The sequence below is a fragment of the Tupaia chinensis genome, unplaced genomic scaffold (assembly GCF_000334495.1).
Source record: "Tupaia chinensis unplaced genomic scaffold, TupChi_1.0 Scaffold000253_1, whole genome shotgun sequence".
In the NCBI taxonomy this organism is placed as follows: Eukaryota; Metazoa; Chordata; class Mammalia; order Scandentia; family Tupaiidae; genus Tupaia; species Tupaia belangeri.
The window spans coordinates 1,220,921-1,233,360 of record NW_006159733.1 but is presented as its reverse complement, the minus strand read 5'-3'; the positions used below and the strand labels follow the sequence as shown (position 1 = coordinate 1,233,360).

The window sequence follows — 12,440 nt, the reverse complement described above, 5'->3', positions numbered from 1 at the left end:
CTTAACGTTCCCGCCCCCAGCCTCTGCTCACGGCTCCCCGCCTGGGGAAGTGTGGTGCCGAAAGACGCTTCCATTGTTGGATAGGAAAAGGGCCGGCACCATGCTCTGGCACCATGCTCCTAGCGCTTCACAGCCAAGCCGCTGCTTGGGCTCCTCTTTGTTTCCTACCCAGACCCAGCGCTCTCCGCTCTCCCATCTGTCCTCCCAAAGGTTGCTCTTCTCCCCTCATTGCCCAAAGCCCCCATGATTCTCCTTCTGGTGCCAACTTGCCTTTTTTTTTTTCCCCAGAAATTTTTGCTATAAGTCTGTGCACTTGCTGGAGAGACAGAGAAAGACAGAGAGACTGGAAGTGAGAAATCACTGCGCAGGGAGAATGGCCACACCACAATCCCTTCTCCTCCATTCTCCTCTCGGGATGTTGGGCACGCATACATGCGCCACAGCCTCTGGGTCCGGGACTGGAACCACGGTTGGCTCTGTGGGAGTCCAGTGACATAACCATTATGCCATATGCTGGCCCCAAGAATATGTATTTTTAAATGCTTACCTTGGGGCCAGCAGGTGGTGTGGTGGTTAAGGCACTGGGAACCCACATGGCGGACTCTGCAATTCAAGTGTTGGCCAGGCAGTTTGAAAAACACACCAGGGCTAGAAGGTGGCATAGTGGTTAAGGTTCTCGACTCATAGGTGGTTGACTGTGGTTTGAGTCCTGGACCCAGTAGAAATTAGTGTTTTTTTCTTTCTCCTATTCAGTAAACTATCAATTTTACTGATTTTTTTTAAAAAATAAAATTCAGCTTTATTGATTTGCTCTCTTGTTTTTGCTTCTTTTTAAAATTTATTTTTATTATTATTGGAGAGATTTTTTTTTTTATAGGACGTGTGCACTTGCCAGAGAGACAGACACAAATCGTGTAATCACCCCCTGCGGGATGGCCACACCTCAGTCCCTTCTCCATTCTCCTCTCGGGATTTTGGACACATGTGCCCAGGATGATGGGTCGGAGACTCGAACCGCAGTCAACCGTGTTGGAGCCCAGCGCCTAACCACTACATTACCTGCTGGCCCCTACTGTTGCTGCTTCTTATTCATTAATTTCTGCTCTTAATTTTATTATTTATTTTCTTCCAATGATTTTGGGTTCATTTGTTTCCCCCTCCTCCCCTTTGCTTTTCGTTTGGTAGAAAGAAGTTTCATCACTGATTTAGACTTCTAATTTAGATCTCCAGCGTTAGCAGTTGTTACTTAGGAGGAAGCCACCGGCCCAGGGCTCAGAGACCTGGCTCCCAGAAGCCAATCTCTAGCTCCATGCCCTTGAACTTTGATTTTCCGAGTCTCATTTTCTTTCTGTTTTTGTTTCTTGTGTGTGTGTGTTTAATTTGCTATAGGGCATGTGCACATGACAGAGAGAGACACAGAGATAGGAGAAGGAAAGTGAGAAATCACCCTTTGAGGGAACTGGCCACACTGCAACCTCCTCTCCTCCATTCTCGTCTCAGGATTTTGAGCATGCGTGCACACATGCCTGGTGTTTTGTTGTTGTTGTTGTTTTTGTGTTTTAAAGTTTTTGCCATAGGGTGCTTGCATTTGCTGGAGAAGACAGAGAGAGACAGAAAGAGGGAAAGTAAGGAATCACCCCCAAGGGAGGGTGACCATTCTGCAACCTCTTCTCCTCCATTCTCTTGTCAGGATTTTAAGCACATGTGCACAGGTGCCCCGTGTGATTTTTAAGCCTCTAGACCAAGGACTTGTGGGAGTCCAGCACCTTGACCTATGCCACCTGCTGGTCTTGCCTGGTGTTCTATTATTATTATTATTAAATATATGTTTATAGTTATTTATTCATTCATTTATTTTCATTTGACCAGAAAGTCAGAGAGAGAGGGAAAGTGAGAACACAAGCTACCAGGTCCAGGATGTGAACCATGGTTGGCCATGCAGGAGTGTCCAGCACCTTAACCACTGTGCCACCTGCTGGTCCTGCCTGGTGTTGTTTTATTTTTTATTATTAGTAGTCTTATTTTAATTTTGCTACAGGGAATGTGCACTCACCAGAGAAAGAGAGAGAAAGTAAGAAAGGAAGCCACCAGGTCCAGGACTCAACCCGCAGTCAGCCATGTGGGAATCCAGCGCCTCAACCACCACACCTCCTGCTGGCCCCACCCAGTGGTTTTTTTCCCTCTTTTTTAAAGAATTATGTATTTAATTTTATTTATTCATTTTATTTATTTATTTGTCTGTTTGTTTATTTTAATTTAACCAGAGTGAGACACACGTGTGTGCCCACACACGCACACACACACACACAGAAAGTGAGAAAGCAAGCCACCAGGTCTGGGACTCAAACCGTGGTTGACCATGCGCGAGTGATTAAGGTGGTTAAGACGCCACCTGCTGGTCCCCAACCCAGTGTGTTTTTTTTAAGCTGTTGAAGTCTGGGACTTAAACTGCACAGGCGGCCATGGGGATCCAGCCAACCTATCCACCACACCATGGGGTGACCCAAGCATCATTTTCTTTGCCTGCATCATGGAACCAGAAATAATCCCTTGGGCTGAAGTAGTTGATGTGGCCTGTGAAAGTCCTTGGCCACCTGGGAGGGTCTCTCCAGACCTAGGTGAGAGATGGTTGTTGAGACATCTGCAATAATCACAGCCTCTTCTGTTTTTCCAGGTCTGGCCACAGCATGTACACACCCATCTCTCCAAGGTAGGCTGGGCTCCCCCACTCTTCCACCTCTCCCCCTTCTTTTCACCCAAGGGCTGCCCCTCCTCACCACGCTCTGTCTCCCTTCCTGCAGCAGCTCTCCCTTCCCAGCCTCGGTGCAGGATCCCGGGCTGCACATATGGCGGGTGGAAAAGCTGAAGCCTGTGCCCGTGGCTCGGGAGAACCAGGGCATTTTCTTCTCTGGAGACTCCTACCTAGTGCTGCACAATGGCCCTGAAGAGCTCTCCCACCTGCACCTGTGGATAGGGAAGGGGGCCGGGACTGGGGGTTGGCCCGGGCATGGCCAGGGTCGGCGTGGTGATCACAGGCCTCGCCCTGCCACCTCCCACTTGTGCCAGGCCAGCAGTCATCCCGGGATGAGCAGGGGGCCTGCGCCGTGCTGGCCGTGCACCTCAACACCCTGCTGGGGGAGCGGCCCGTGCAGCACCGTGAAGTCCAGGGCAATGAGTCTGACCTCTTCATGAGCTACTTCCCACGTGGCCTCAAGTACCAGGTCAGAAACCACCTCCTGGACCCCCCTTTGTAGCTTCTCTCACTGCCAGCCTCTGCCTGCCCGTCCTTACCCTGCAGAAGGCCAGGGCGCCCCCCAGGCCTAATGGGATGGGGTGTGGAGGCCTCCAGGTCTCCTCTAGTCCACTCAGGCAGGCTGTCTGGGCTGCAGGAAGGCGGTGTGGAGTCAGCATTTCACAAGACCTCCCGAGGGGCCGCCCCAGCTGCCATTAAGAAACTGTACCAGGTGAAGGGGAAGAAGAACATCCGGGCCACCGAGCGGGCCCTGAGCTGGGACAGCTTCAACACTGGGGACTGCTTCATCCTGGACCTGGGCCAGGTAGGTGGCCTGGCCAGACTGTGCACTGTGTGTTGACACATCCTTTAAGGGGGGGCAGCGGGTGGCATAGTGGTTAAGGTGCTGGACTCCCACGTGGCCGACCACAGTTTGAGTTCCGGACCCGGCAGCTTGAAACACACATTGACTATGCGTGCGTGGGTGCCCGAAATCCCAAAAGGAGAATGGAGGAGAAGGGACTGCGGTGCGGCCATCCCCCAAGGGGGATGCTTTCTCAGTTTCCTCCTCACCGTCTGTCTCTCTGGTGAGTGCACGTGCTGTATCAACAACCTTAAACTTTTTTAGGGAGAGAAGCCGAGAGGCGGTCAGCCATGCCAGCCGGCCAGCAGAACACAGCCCTGTTTGCGAGGACGGAAGCCAGCCTCCCTCCGATGTCTAGCCATCGCCTCTAATGCTTCGGGGCCTCCTCGCCTCCCCCTCCTTCTCTTGGAAGCCTTTGCTGCTCTGTGTCTGCTGCCACCAGACCGTTCATTAATGTATTCACTTACCCATTCATTCAGCGAATCCATGATGCCTCTGTAAGCCACCACGGGGACTGTAAAATGTCACTCTGGGGAGGCAGCCAAGATTGGCTGGTCACTTGTCATAATGTGGCGAGATGTGAGGAGGGCTCTGTGGGGGCAGTGGGCCTGTGCTGGGGTAGCCCAGGACAACGGGGGGGCCTGCCAGCCAGTTGTCCCAGGGATGCCATTTAAGTCAGCCTTCACAGAGGGACAGTGCCATTCCAGGCAAAGGGAACTGGAGAGTGGAATGCTGGGTGGGAAGGGCGCAGGGGTGCATGAGGACAGGAGGGCAGGGGCCAGTTTGCCTGGATCCTGGGACTGGGAGAACATTCTGAGGAAGGCGAGACACAGCCTGTGAGGCCTGGGACCTGGGACCCGGAGGACATTCTGAGGAAGGCGAGACACAGCCTGTGAGGAGACAGTGCGTCTGGCTGAGGAGTGAGGGCCCATCGTGCGGCACTGAGGAGTCTGGGCAGGAAGACCTACCTGGGAAGGGCTTGTAAGGAGGGTTAGAGGGGAGGGTCGAGGCAAGGACGAGGTAAGGACTTGGCCGATGTCGACCACGCTGCTCCCCGTTCAGGTGAGGTGATGCGGGCCCTGCCCTGCATGGTGTGGGCGGGAGCTCGAGATGCTGAGCTCAGGGATGGCCATCATTCATCCATTCCACTTTTATTTGGTGCCTACATACAAGGGGTCTTTGAAAAGGCCGTGAAAAATGTGCATTTAGGGACCAGCAGTTAGCGTAATGGCTATGTCGCTGGATTCCCACATAGTCGACAGCAGTTCGAGTCCCAGACCCGGTGGCTTAAACTCACGCCGGGCGCATGTGTGTGCCCAAGATCCCGAAGAGGAGAATGGAGGATGACCATCCCCCCTGGGGGGTGATTTCTCGCTTTCTGTTTCTCTGTCTCTCTCTGTCTGTCTGGCGAGCGCACGCGCCCTATAGCGAAAATCTCTCTCAAAAAAAAAAGTGCATTAAAAAAATTGCGTGGCTTTCAAAATATTTTGCACCAAATAAATTCGTATTTTAATTCCATTCTTCCAAAGACCGGAGCACCCTCGTGTGCCAGGCTCGGCTCACAGTGGGGACAGAGTAACAAAGCAGGCAAAATGAAGCATGTTTTTTAAAAGAATCAGTTTATTTAGCTTATTTATTTATTTATTTTAATTTTACCAGAGTGGGAAAGAGAAGAAAAGTGAGAAAGCAAGCCGCCAGGTCTGGGACTCTAACTGTGGTCTGCCATGTTGGAGTACAATGCCCTTAACCTCCACGCCACCTGCTGGCCCCACAAAGTGGAACATTTATCCCTGAGGAAGCTTCCTTTGAGATAGGTTCTAGACAAGATAAAGACATTTAAATATCTTGGGGCAGGGCCAGCAGGTGGTGTGGTGGTTAAGGGACTGGACTCCCATATGGCGGACCCTGGTTTGAATCCTGGACCTGGCGGCTTGCTTTCTCACTTTCCTTTCCTCTCTCTCTCCCTGGTCAAATTAAAAATAATAATAATAATAATGATGAAATAAATAATTCTTAAAAAAAAGAAAGAAAATCTAAAAAGTTTTAAAAAATCACAACAATTAAATATATAAGTAAATAAGTGTTTAAAAAAAGAGAGAGAGAGCACTCCAAAAGCTCAACATATATATATAGGTATATCTAGTGACAAGTGAGGTGGAGAAAAATAGGAGAGTGGTGGGCAGGCAGAGAAACACTCTTGAAGAGGGCTGTCCTTAACATTTTCAAATAGGTCTCTGGTCTGCCCTGTCTCCTTTTTTTTCTTTAGTTGTTTTTGTGAAGTTGGGGCCAGCAGGTGGCGTGGTGGTTAAGGTGCTGAACTCTCACATGACTGACCACGGTTCGAATCCCAGGCCTGGTGGCTTGAGAGTCATGCTGGGCACGTGTGCCTGCATGCCCAAGATGCCAGAGGAGAAAGGAGGAGAAGGGATTGTGGGGTGGCCACCCTCCCTGGGGAGGTGATTTCTCACTCTCCCTCTTATTGTCTCTGTCTCTCTCCAGTAAGCACACTGCCCTATGTCAAAAACCTTCTAAAAAATTCTAGAGTTTATTTATTTATTTATTCATTTATTCCTTGAGACAGAGAGAGCCCATCTAACCCCTGAAAAATCTTACCCTGGCCCACCCCCAGTATCAACCAGCCTCCTGGCAGGCTCAAGGAGGTCCCTGGACATGAACCCAGGACCTTTCCCATCTGGGTCCAGTAGTGCTACCACTGTGCCACCATCTGGTCCCTGCCCCTGCCTTCCTGGTTATCCTGACCCTGGAGACCGTTCCTCAGAGAGGAGGGAGGGAAGAGAAGGCCCTCCTCTGAGCTGGCTGACCCAGGCCTCCCTGCCTCCCCCTGCTCCCCTTCAGAACATCTTTGCCTGGTGTGGCGGGAAGTCCAACATCCTGGAGCGCAACAAGGCGAGGGACCTGGCCCTGGCCATCCGGGACAGTGAGCGGCAGGGCAAGGCCCAGGTGGAGATCGTCACGGATGGAGAGGAGCCTGCTGAGATGATCCAGGTTGGGGGATGCTGGGTGGCAGCCGGGTACCTCAGCTTGAAAATGGCCAAGCGAGAGGGTGATGGGCTGGGAGCACGCAGGTGGGCAGTGAATGGTGGGGTGCACGGGGCACTACTTGGGGCTGTGGGCGCTCACAGGGCCTTTATGTGACTGCCACCCTGAGGGACGCAGCCTCAGGCATGATTGGTCTGGTTGGTGGGGTGGGCAGGACCCTCCCAAAGCTTTGCCAAGCCCAGAGCAGGACCTCGTTGGCCACAGCCTCTGCTGGATCAGGAAGTTACAGTGGGAGCCTCTGCAAGCCTGACCTGTCCCCCCTACCCCCCGCAGGTCCTGGGCCCCAAGCCTGCTCTGAAGGAGGGCAACCCTGAGGAAGACCTGACGGCTGACCAGGCAAATGCCCAGGCCGCAGCTCTGTACAAGGTGGGCACCCTGGCCTGCCCTGCGCCGGGGTTGGGGTGGGAGCCTGCACAGTGCAGCTGGGTGCAGGAAGGGCTGAGGCGGGAGGAGAAGGAGGTGGAAGGTCGGGAAGGAACCAAGGAGGTTTATGCAGGGCTCGGAGTGAAGGAGGCCGGGAAGCTGACGGAAGGCCGGCCCTCCTGAGGACAGGATGGCATTTCCTTTCCAGCCCATTCCTGGTGAAGGCTGAAACTAATGCTGAACTCGACTTTTTCTAATTCTGCGCATTTATTTGTAACTTGGAAGCCACCTGATCTCCACCTGGGCTGCAGCCCCAGAGCTGCAGTGATTGAGGGTGAGGGTGATGGGAGGATTGGCTTTCCAGGACTTTCCTCTCCTGGCTGCTCCTGGGGCCATGGGCAGGGGCACATGAGCAGGGCCCAGAGGCTACCGAGAACGGGCAGAAAGGAGGGGCCCAGGGAGAGCCTGGGCGCCTATTCCTGAGCTGGGGTGAGGGCTGCCCTGTGGGGCAGGAGGGTGAGATGCTCTTCCTCCCAGGTTTCTGATGCCACTGGACAGATGAACCTGACCAAGGTGGCCGACTCCAGCCCCTTTGCCCTGGAGCTGCTGATTCCTGATGACTGCTTCGTGCTGGACAACGGGCTCTGCGGCAAGATCTACATCTGGAAGGGTCGGTGTGGCACCTCCCCGCAGCGTCTGTCTCATTTCCTGGCCCAGCCTGCCCCCCGCTGCTTGCAAAAGACAGCCTTAAAAAGCTTCAGGCTTTGAGGACCAGCAGTTAGCGTAATAGCTATGTCGCTGGACTCCCATGTAGTCGACCACGGTTCGAGTCCCGGACCCGGTGGCTTAAATTCATGCCAGGCGCTTGTGCGTGCGTGCCCAAGATACCGAGAGGAGAAGGGATTATGGAGGAGAAGGGAGTGCAGCATGGCCATCCCCCCGGGGGTGATTTCTCGCTTTCTGTCTCTCTCTGTCTGTCTGGCGAGCGCACGCGCCCTATAGCAGAAAACCTCTCCCCCCCCAAAAAAAAGCTTCAGGCTTCAGACATTTTTTTCTGCTCTTCCCCCCACACCACCAACCTTCCCCCTCCCCCCCCACCATGTTTTAGGCAGCGGTTCTGAAACTGCTGTGAGCCTGTTCAAACGGATCGCTGGTTCCCGCCCCCAGAAATTCTGATTCACTTGGTCTGAGGCGAGACCTGAGAAGGCACATTTCTAGCAAGTCCCCAGGGGATGCCTGGGCTGCTGGTCCCAGGGACACACTTTGAGAACCACTGTCCTAAACTGTTCCTCAGCCTTCAGGGCTGCTGGGACCCCTGCTCCTGAGTCTGCCTCCCGTTGTAACGGATCAATTTTAAATATGTATCACATTATGCAGTGGGTGGTGAACTGGCAGAACTCGTTTTTCCAAGAGATGATGTCAGCTGGAAACAGAAACTGTGCAGGAGCCTGGTGGGCCTTGGGTGACTATTCAAAGGCTTTGACACAGTGCTCTGTATCGCTGCATGCTCCTGGGAGCCCTGCTACTTTTTAAAAAATTTTATTTACTCATTCATTCATTTATTTTAATTTTGATCAGAGAGAGAAGAGAGAGAGACAGAGAGACTGAGAAAGCAAGCCACCAGGCCCAGGACTTGAACCATGGTCAGCCACATAGGAGTGTCCAGCACTTTAACCACCATGCCACCTGCTGGTCCCTAGCCTGGTTGCTTTTCCGAAGCTGTCTTCTCATAACAACATCTTACTCCCAGATCACAAGCTTCTTGAAAGCAGAAACTGCATTTGTCCACAGGGTCTTGATGAAATAGCATTTGCTCCTGAGTTGTGGGATCAGCCAGGGCAGGAAATTGCCTGCCCTAGCCTGGGCAGGATAGAATCCCCAGAGCTGCTGCTAGGTAGAGGCAGCCGGGGCCTGGCCCAGCGAGCAGCCCTGGCAGGTCGCTCGGGGTCAGAGTGGGAAGACGAGGCTCCGGTTACTGCGCTGCCTTTCCCTCTTGCCGGAGGGAGGTACATGCCCATGAAGCCAATGCCAAGCATGAGGGGGCTCCCCGAGGCTGGCAAAAGCGTGTAGCCCCCGCACAGGGAATCACGCTATCTGGAAAGAGAAAGCACAGGAGAAACAAGGAACTTGGGAGGCAGGGTGGCCTCACGGGTCGGGATGTAGCAACTCACAGAAGGACCCGGCACTGAAATCTCGGACTGATCGTAGGTGACCAGATTTTGCTAGGCGGGTGGAGGGTCAACCACCGTTCAGGGCATGTTTTCTTGGAAAACGCCTTCAACTGGAGCAGTCTGTCTTCAAGGTGCTGCTTGCGGAAGTGGAGAGTGAATGCGTGGACTTTGTTTCTCTAAGTGCAGAGTGGGCATAGCCATGCAGCCCGTGTAGGTTTGCAGTAAGTTCACCTCTATAATAAACCCCGCTTTGCCCTGTTTAGGCTTGATAACGGTGCAACGGACACTCCAGAGGGACCTCAGGGGCGGAGGTCTCTGGCCTTAGAGTCTGGCGCTGGGGAAAACACCCGTTCTCCTCCCTGCGGTATCCCTGGACCCTTGTTTTGGTTTTGGTTTTGGTTTTGGTTTTCATTTTGAGCCATAGGGTCCATGCACTGGCCAGTGAGAGAGAGAGAGAAATAGTGAGAGGAAAAGTGAGAAGTCACTCTCCAGAGGGACCTCAGGGGCGGAGGTCTCTGGCCTTAGAGTCTGGCGCTGGGGAAAACACCCGTTCTCCTCCCTGCGGTATCCCTGGACCCTTGTTTTGGTTTTGGTTTTGGTTTTGGTTTTCATTTTGAGCCATAGGGTCCATGCACTGGCCAGTGAGAGAGAGAGAGAAATAGTGAGAGGAAAAGTGAGAAGTCACTCCCCAGAGGGGTTTTGAGCCATAGGGTCCATACACTGGCCAGTGAGAGACAGAGAAAAATAGTGAGAGGAAAAGTGAGAAGTCACTCCCCAGAGGGGATGGCCACACTGCAATCCCTTCTCCTCTATTCTCCTTTCAAAATCATATGCATGCACGCACATGTGCCCGGCACGATTTTCACATGGGCATGCACGCACATGTGCCCGGCACGATTTTCAAGCCACCTGGTCTGGTCTTGAACTGTGGTTGACCACGTGGGAGTCTAGCACCTTAACCACCCTGCCACCTGCTGGCCCCTAGACAGAGGATTTGATGATCAGATTCCAGGCAAAGGAGCATTTTTCATGTAGCTTAGAGTTGCCGATTTGGAAAAGGTCTGAAGGGGCTGGCTTTACTCCTCTGAAGAGCCCTTCAGTGTTCTTGGGACCAGACCTCCTGCTGTTCGAGTTGCAGACTCAGCAACTTGAAACTCACGCATGCGTGCCCAAAATCCCGAGAGGAGACTGGAGGAGAAGGGATTGCAGCATGACTATCCTCCCCGTGGGGTGATTTTTGCTTTCTGTCTCTCCAGCCAGAGAGGCATACCCTATAGCCAACATCCGACTTAAAAATATTTTTTCTTTCCACAATGCAGGGCGAAAAGCTAATGAGAAGGAGCGTCAGGCGGCCCTCCAGGTGGCCGAGGGCTTCATCACCCGCATGCGGTATGCCCCGAACACTCAGGTGAGGAGACGGCCTGTGCCCCAGACCCGACTCCAGACTCTCAGTGGCCTGAGGACAAGGAGGGCCGGAGGGCCTCGACACAGGGACCACCAGGCCTCCCTCTCTGTCCCTCCTGATGCAACGTCCCTCTCTAGCTTTCAAAATGTTAGAAATACATTCTTTCCAAAGAGGATGCCCGGAGATCCTCTGATCCCTGTCCCCAGTTGGTTCCAAACTGTGCACCCAAGTCCTTGAAATAGTCTGTCTGCCCAGGCTGTGCCCCGTAATCTCGTGTCTCATCTCCTGGCTCACTGGAGGTGCGTGCTGGCCTGGACTGCATGTGGGCTCGCCCGGCCCCGACACTCCCTCCGGGTCTGCAGCCCTCCCTGTTCTGGCGGAGGTGGAAGTGGCAACCTTGTGAACCAGACTTCTCCTTTCGTAGGTGGAGATTCTGCCCCAGGGCCGTGAGAGCCCCATCTTCAAGCAATTCTTCAAGGACTGGAAATGAGGGTGGGCGTCTTCCTGCCCCCACCTCCTGCCTGCTTGTCCCTCCCCTGGCTGTCAGGTCTGAGCTGAGGTGCCCCCTGCAGATGTTCAATAAAGGAAACAAGTGCCTTCCCCGCTCTCTCCCGGCACTGCCTGCCCTGGCCGATGCTCACTGAACCCCAGCTGGGGACAGAGGAGACACAGACAGTCCCACGGTCTCTGAGGGGCGAGAGCTGGCTTTGCATGGTGGAAACAAAGGGGCCAGGAGTCCTGGCAGGGCTGGCAGGGCTGCCGGGAACCCAGTAGGAGGATGGCGTGGCGCCAGGCTGGGGATCGCTTTCAGCTGGGCTTCAGCTCAGTCTCACATTGCCAGCCGGGAGAAGGTTGTGGCCATGGGCCTGGGATGGGCCTGGGATGCAGGGCCGTTAACCAGCATGTCCTGGGTGCCCTTAACCACTGCGAGGCGGCTCTGAACACAGAGGACGACTTCAGGACCGTCCGAAGTGGCTCGTCACTGCACAGGCCTTTGGAGGGTGTTAGGCCAAGGAGCCCAGGGCCGTGTGGGGCTGTGGGAAGGTGCCAGGCACTTGTGGCGCCTCCTGGGTCTGGTTCTCCACCTCTGCTGCTGGGCAGGGTGCATTTCTGGGTCTAGACCTTCCTTCCTTTTGATTAACGGGATCAGGAATAGAAGAAATATTTACAGAGAGGACGGAGTGGCCAAAAAGGTCCCATCCTAGAGGGCATGACCCAGTGGGCGAGACCAGAGTGTGGGCCTGGGGGAGCCTGGACTAGAGGCCGTGAGGCCTGGCTGTGCTGCCCCGACCCTCACCCCCAGTCCTGCAGGCAGTGAGCCTTCTGAGCTCCCTCAAGCCATCCTCTCCCAGTCCGAGCAAAAGCACAGGAATTCGCACCAGGTTCGTCTGGCTGATTTAGCGCCTAAAAGCACAGGACAGCGCCCCTGTGCGCCCCCCTCACTGTCCTCTCCACACAGACCTGGTTGGCCTCTGCCTGACAGTGTCAGCCCGTGTGCCCCGAATCCCGGCAATCTTGCCTTTTTTTTTTTTTTAGAGGTTTTCGCTATAGGGCGTGTGCGCTCGCCAGAAAGAGAGAGACAGAGAAGCAGAAAGCGAGAAATCACCCCCCAGGAGGGATGGCCACACCGCAATCCCTTTTCCTCCATTTTCCTCTTGGGATCTTGGGCACACACGCACACGCGCCCGGCGTGAGTTTTAAGCCACCGGGTCCAGGGCGCGAACCGCGGTCGACTACATGGGAGTCCAGCGACATAGCCATTACGCTAACTGCTGGTCCCCTCCCTGCAATCTTGTTTCTCGGCTCCTGGCTCCCCTGGGGGCCCGCCACCGCCCGGAAAGCCAC

General features: G+C 54.2%; 1 protein-coding gene across 8 annotated transcripts in view; it reads left to right on the top strand.

Moving 5' to 3' along the window:
* CAPG (capping actin protein, gelsolin like) overlaps positions 1-11,195 on the top strand; it is a 15,648-nt gene extending 4,453 nt beyond the window's left edge. For 6 of the 8 annotated variants that reach the window (XM_006149136.3, XM_027772112.1, XM_006149138.3 and 3 more), the window contains 9 exons: positions 2,675-2,710; positions 2,802-2,974; positions 3,067-3,221; positions 3,390-3,557; positions 6,453-6,602; positions 6,930-7,022; positions 7,557-7,689; positions 10,510-10,598; positions 11,020-11,195. In XM_006149136.3, coding sequence (XP_006149198.1) covers positions 2,688-2,710; positions 2,802-2,974; positions 3,067-3,221; positions 3,390-3,557; positions 6,453-6,602; positions 6,930-7,022; positions 7,557-7,689; positions 10,510-10,598; positions 11,020-11,085 — 1,050 coding nt within the window. In that variant the 5' untranslated portion in view covers positions 2,675-2,687 and the 3' untranslated portion in view covers positions 11,086-11,195. The remainder of the gene's footprint in view (positions 1-2,674; positions 2,711-2,801; positions 2,975-3,066; positions 3,222-3,389; positions 3,558-6,452; positions 6,603-6,929; positions 7,023-7,556; positions 7,690-10,509; positions 10,599-11,019) is intronic. The other 2 variants (XM_027772114.1, XM_006149141.3) reach the window with 1 other exon arrangement.
* Positions 11,196-12,440: the final 1,245 nt, after the last annotated feature.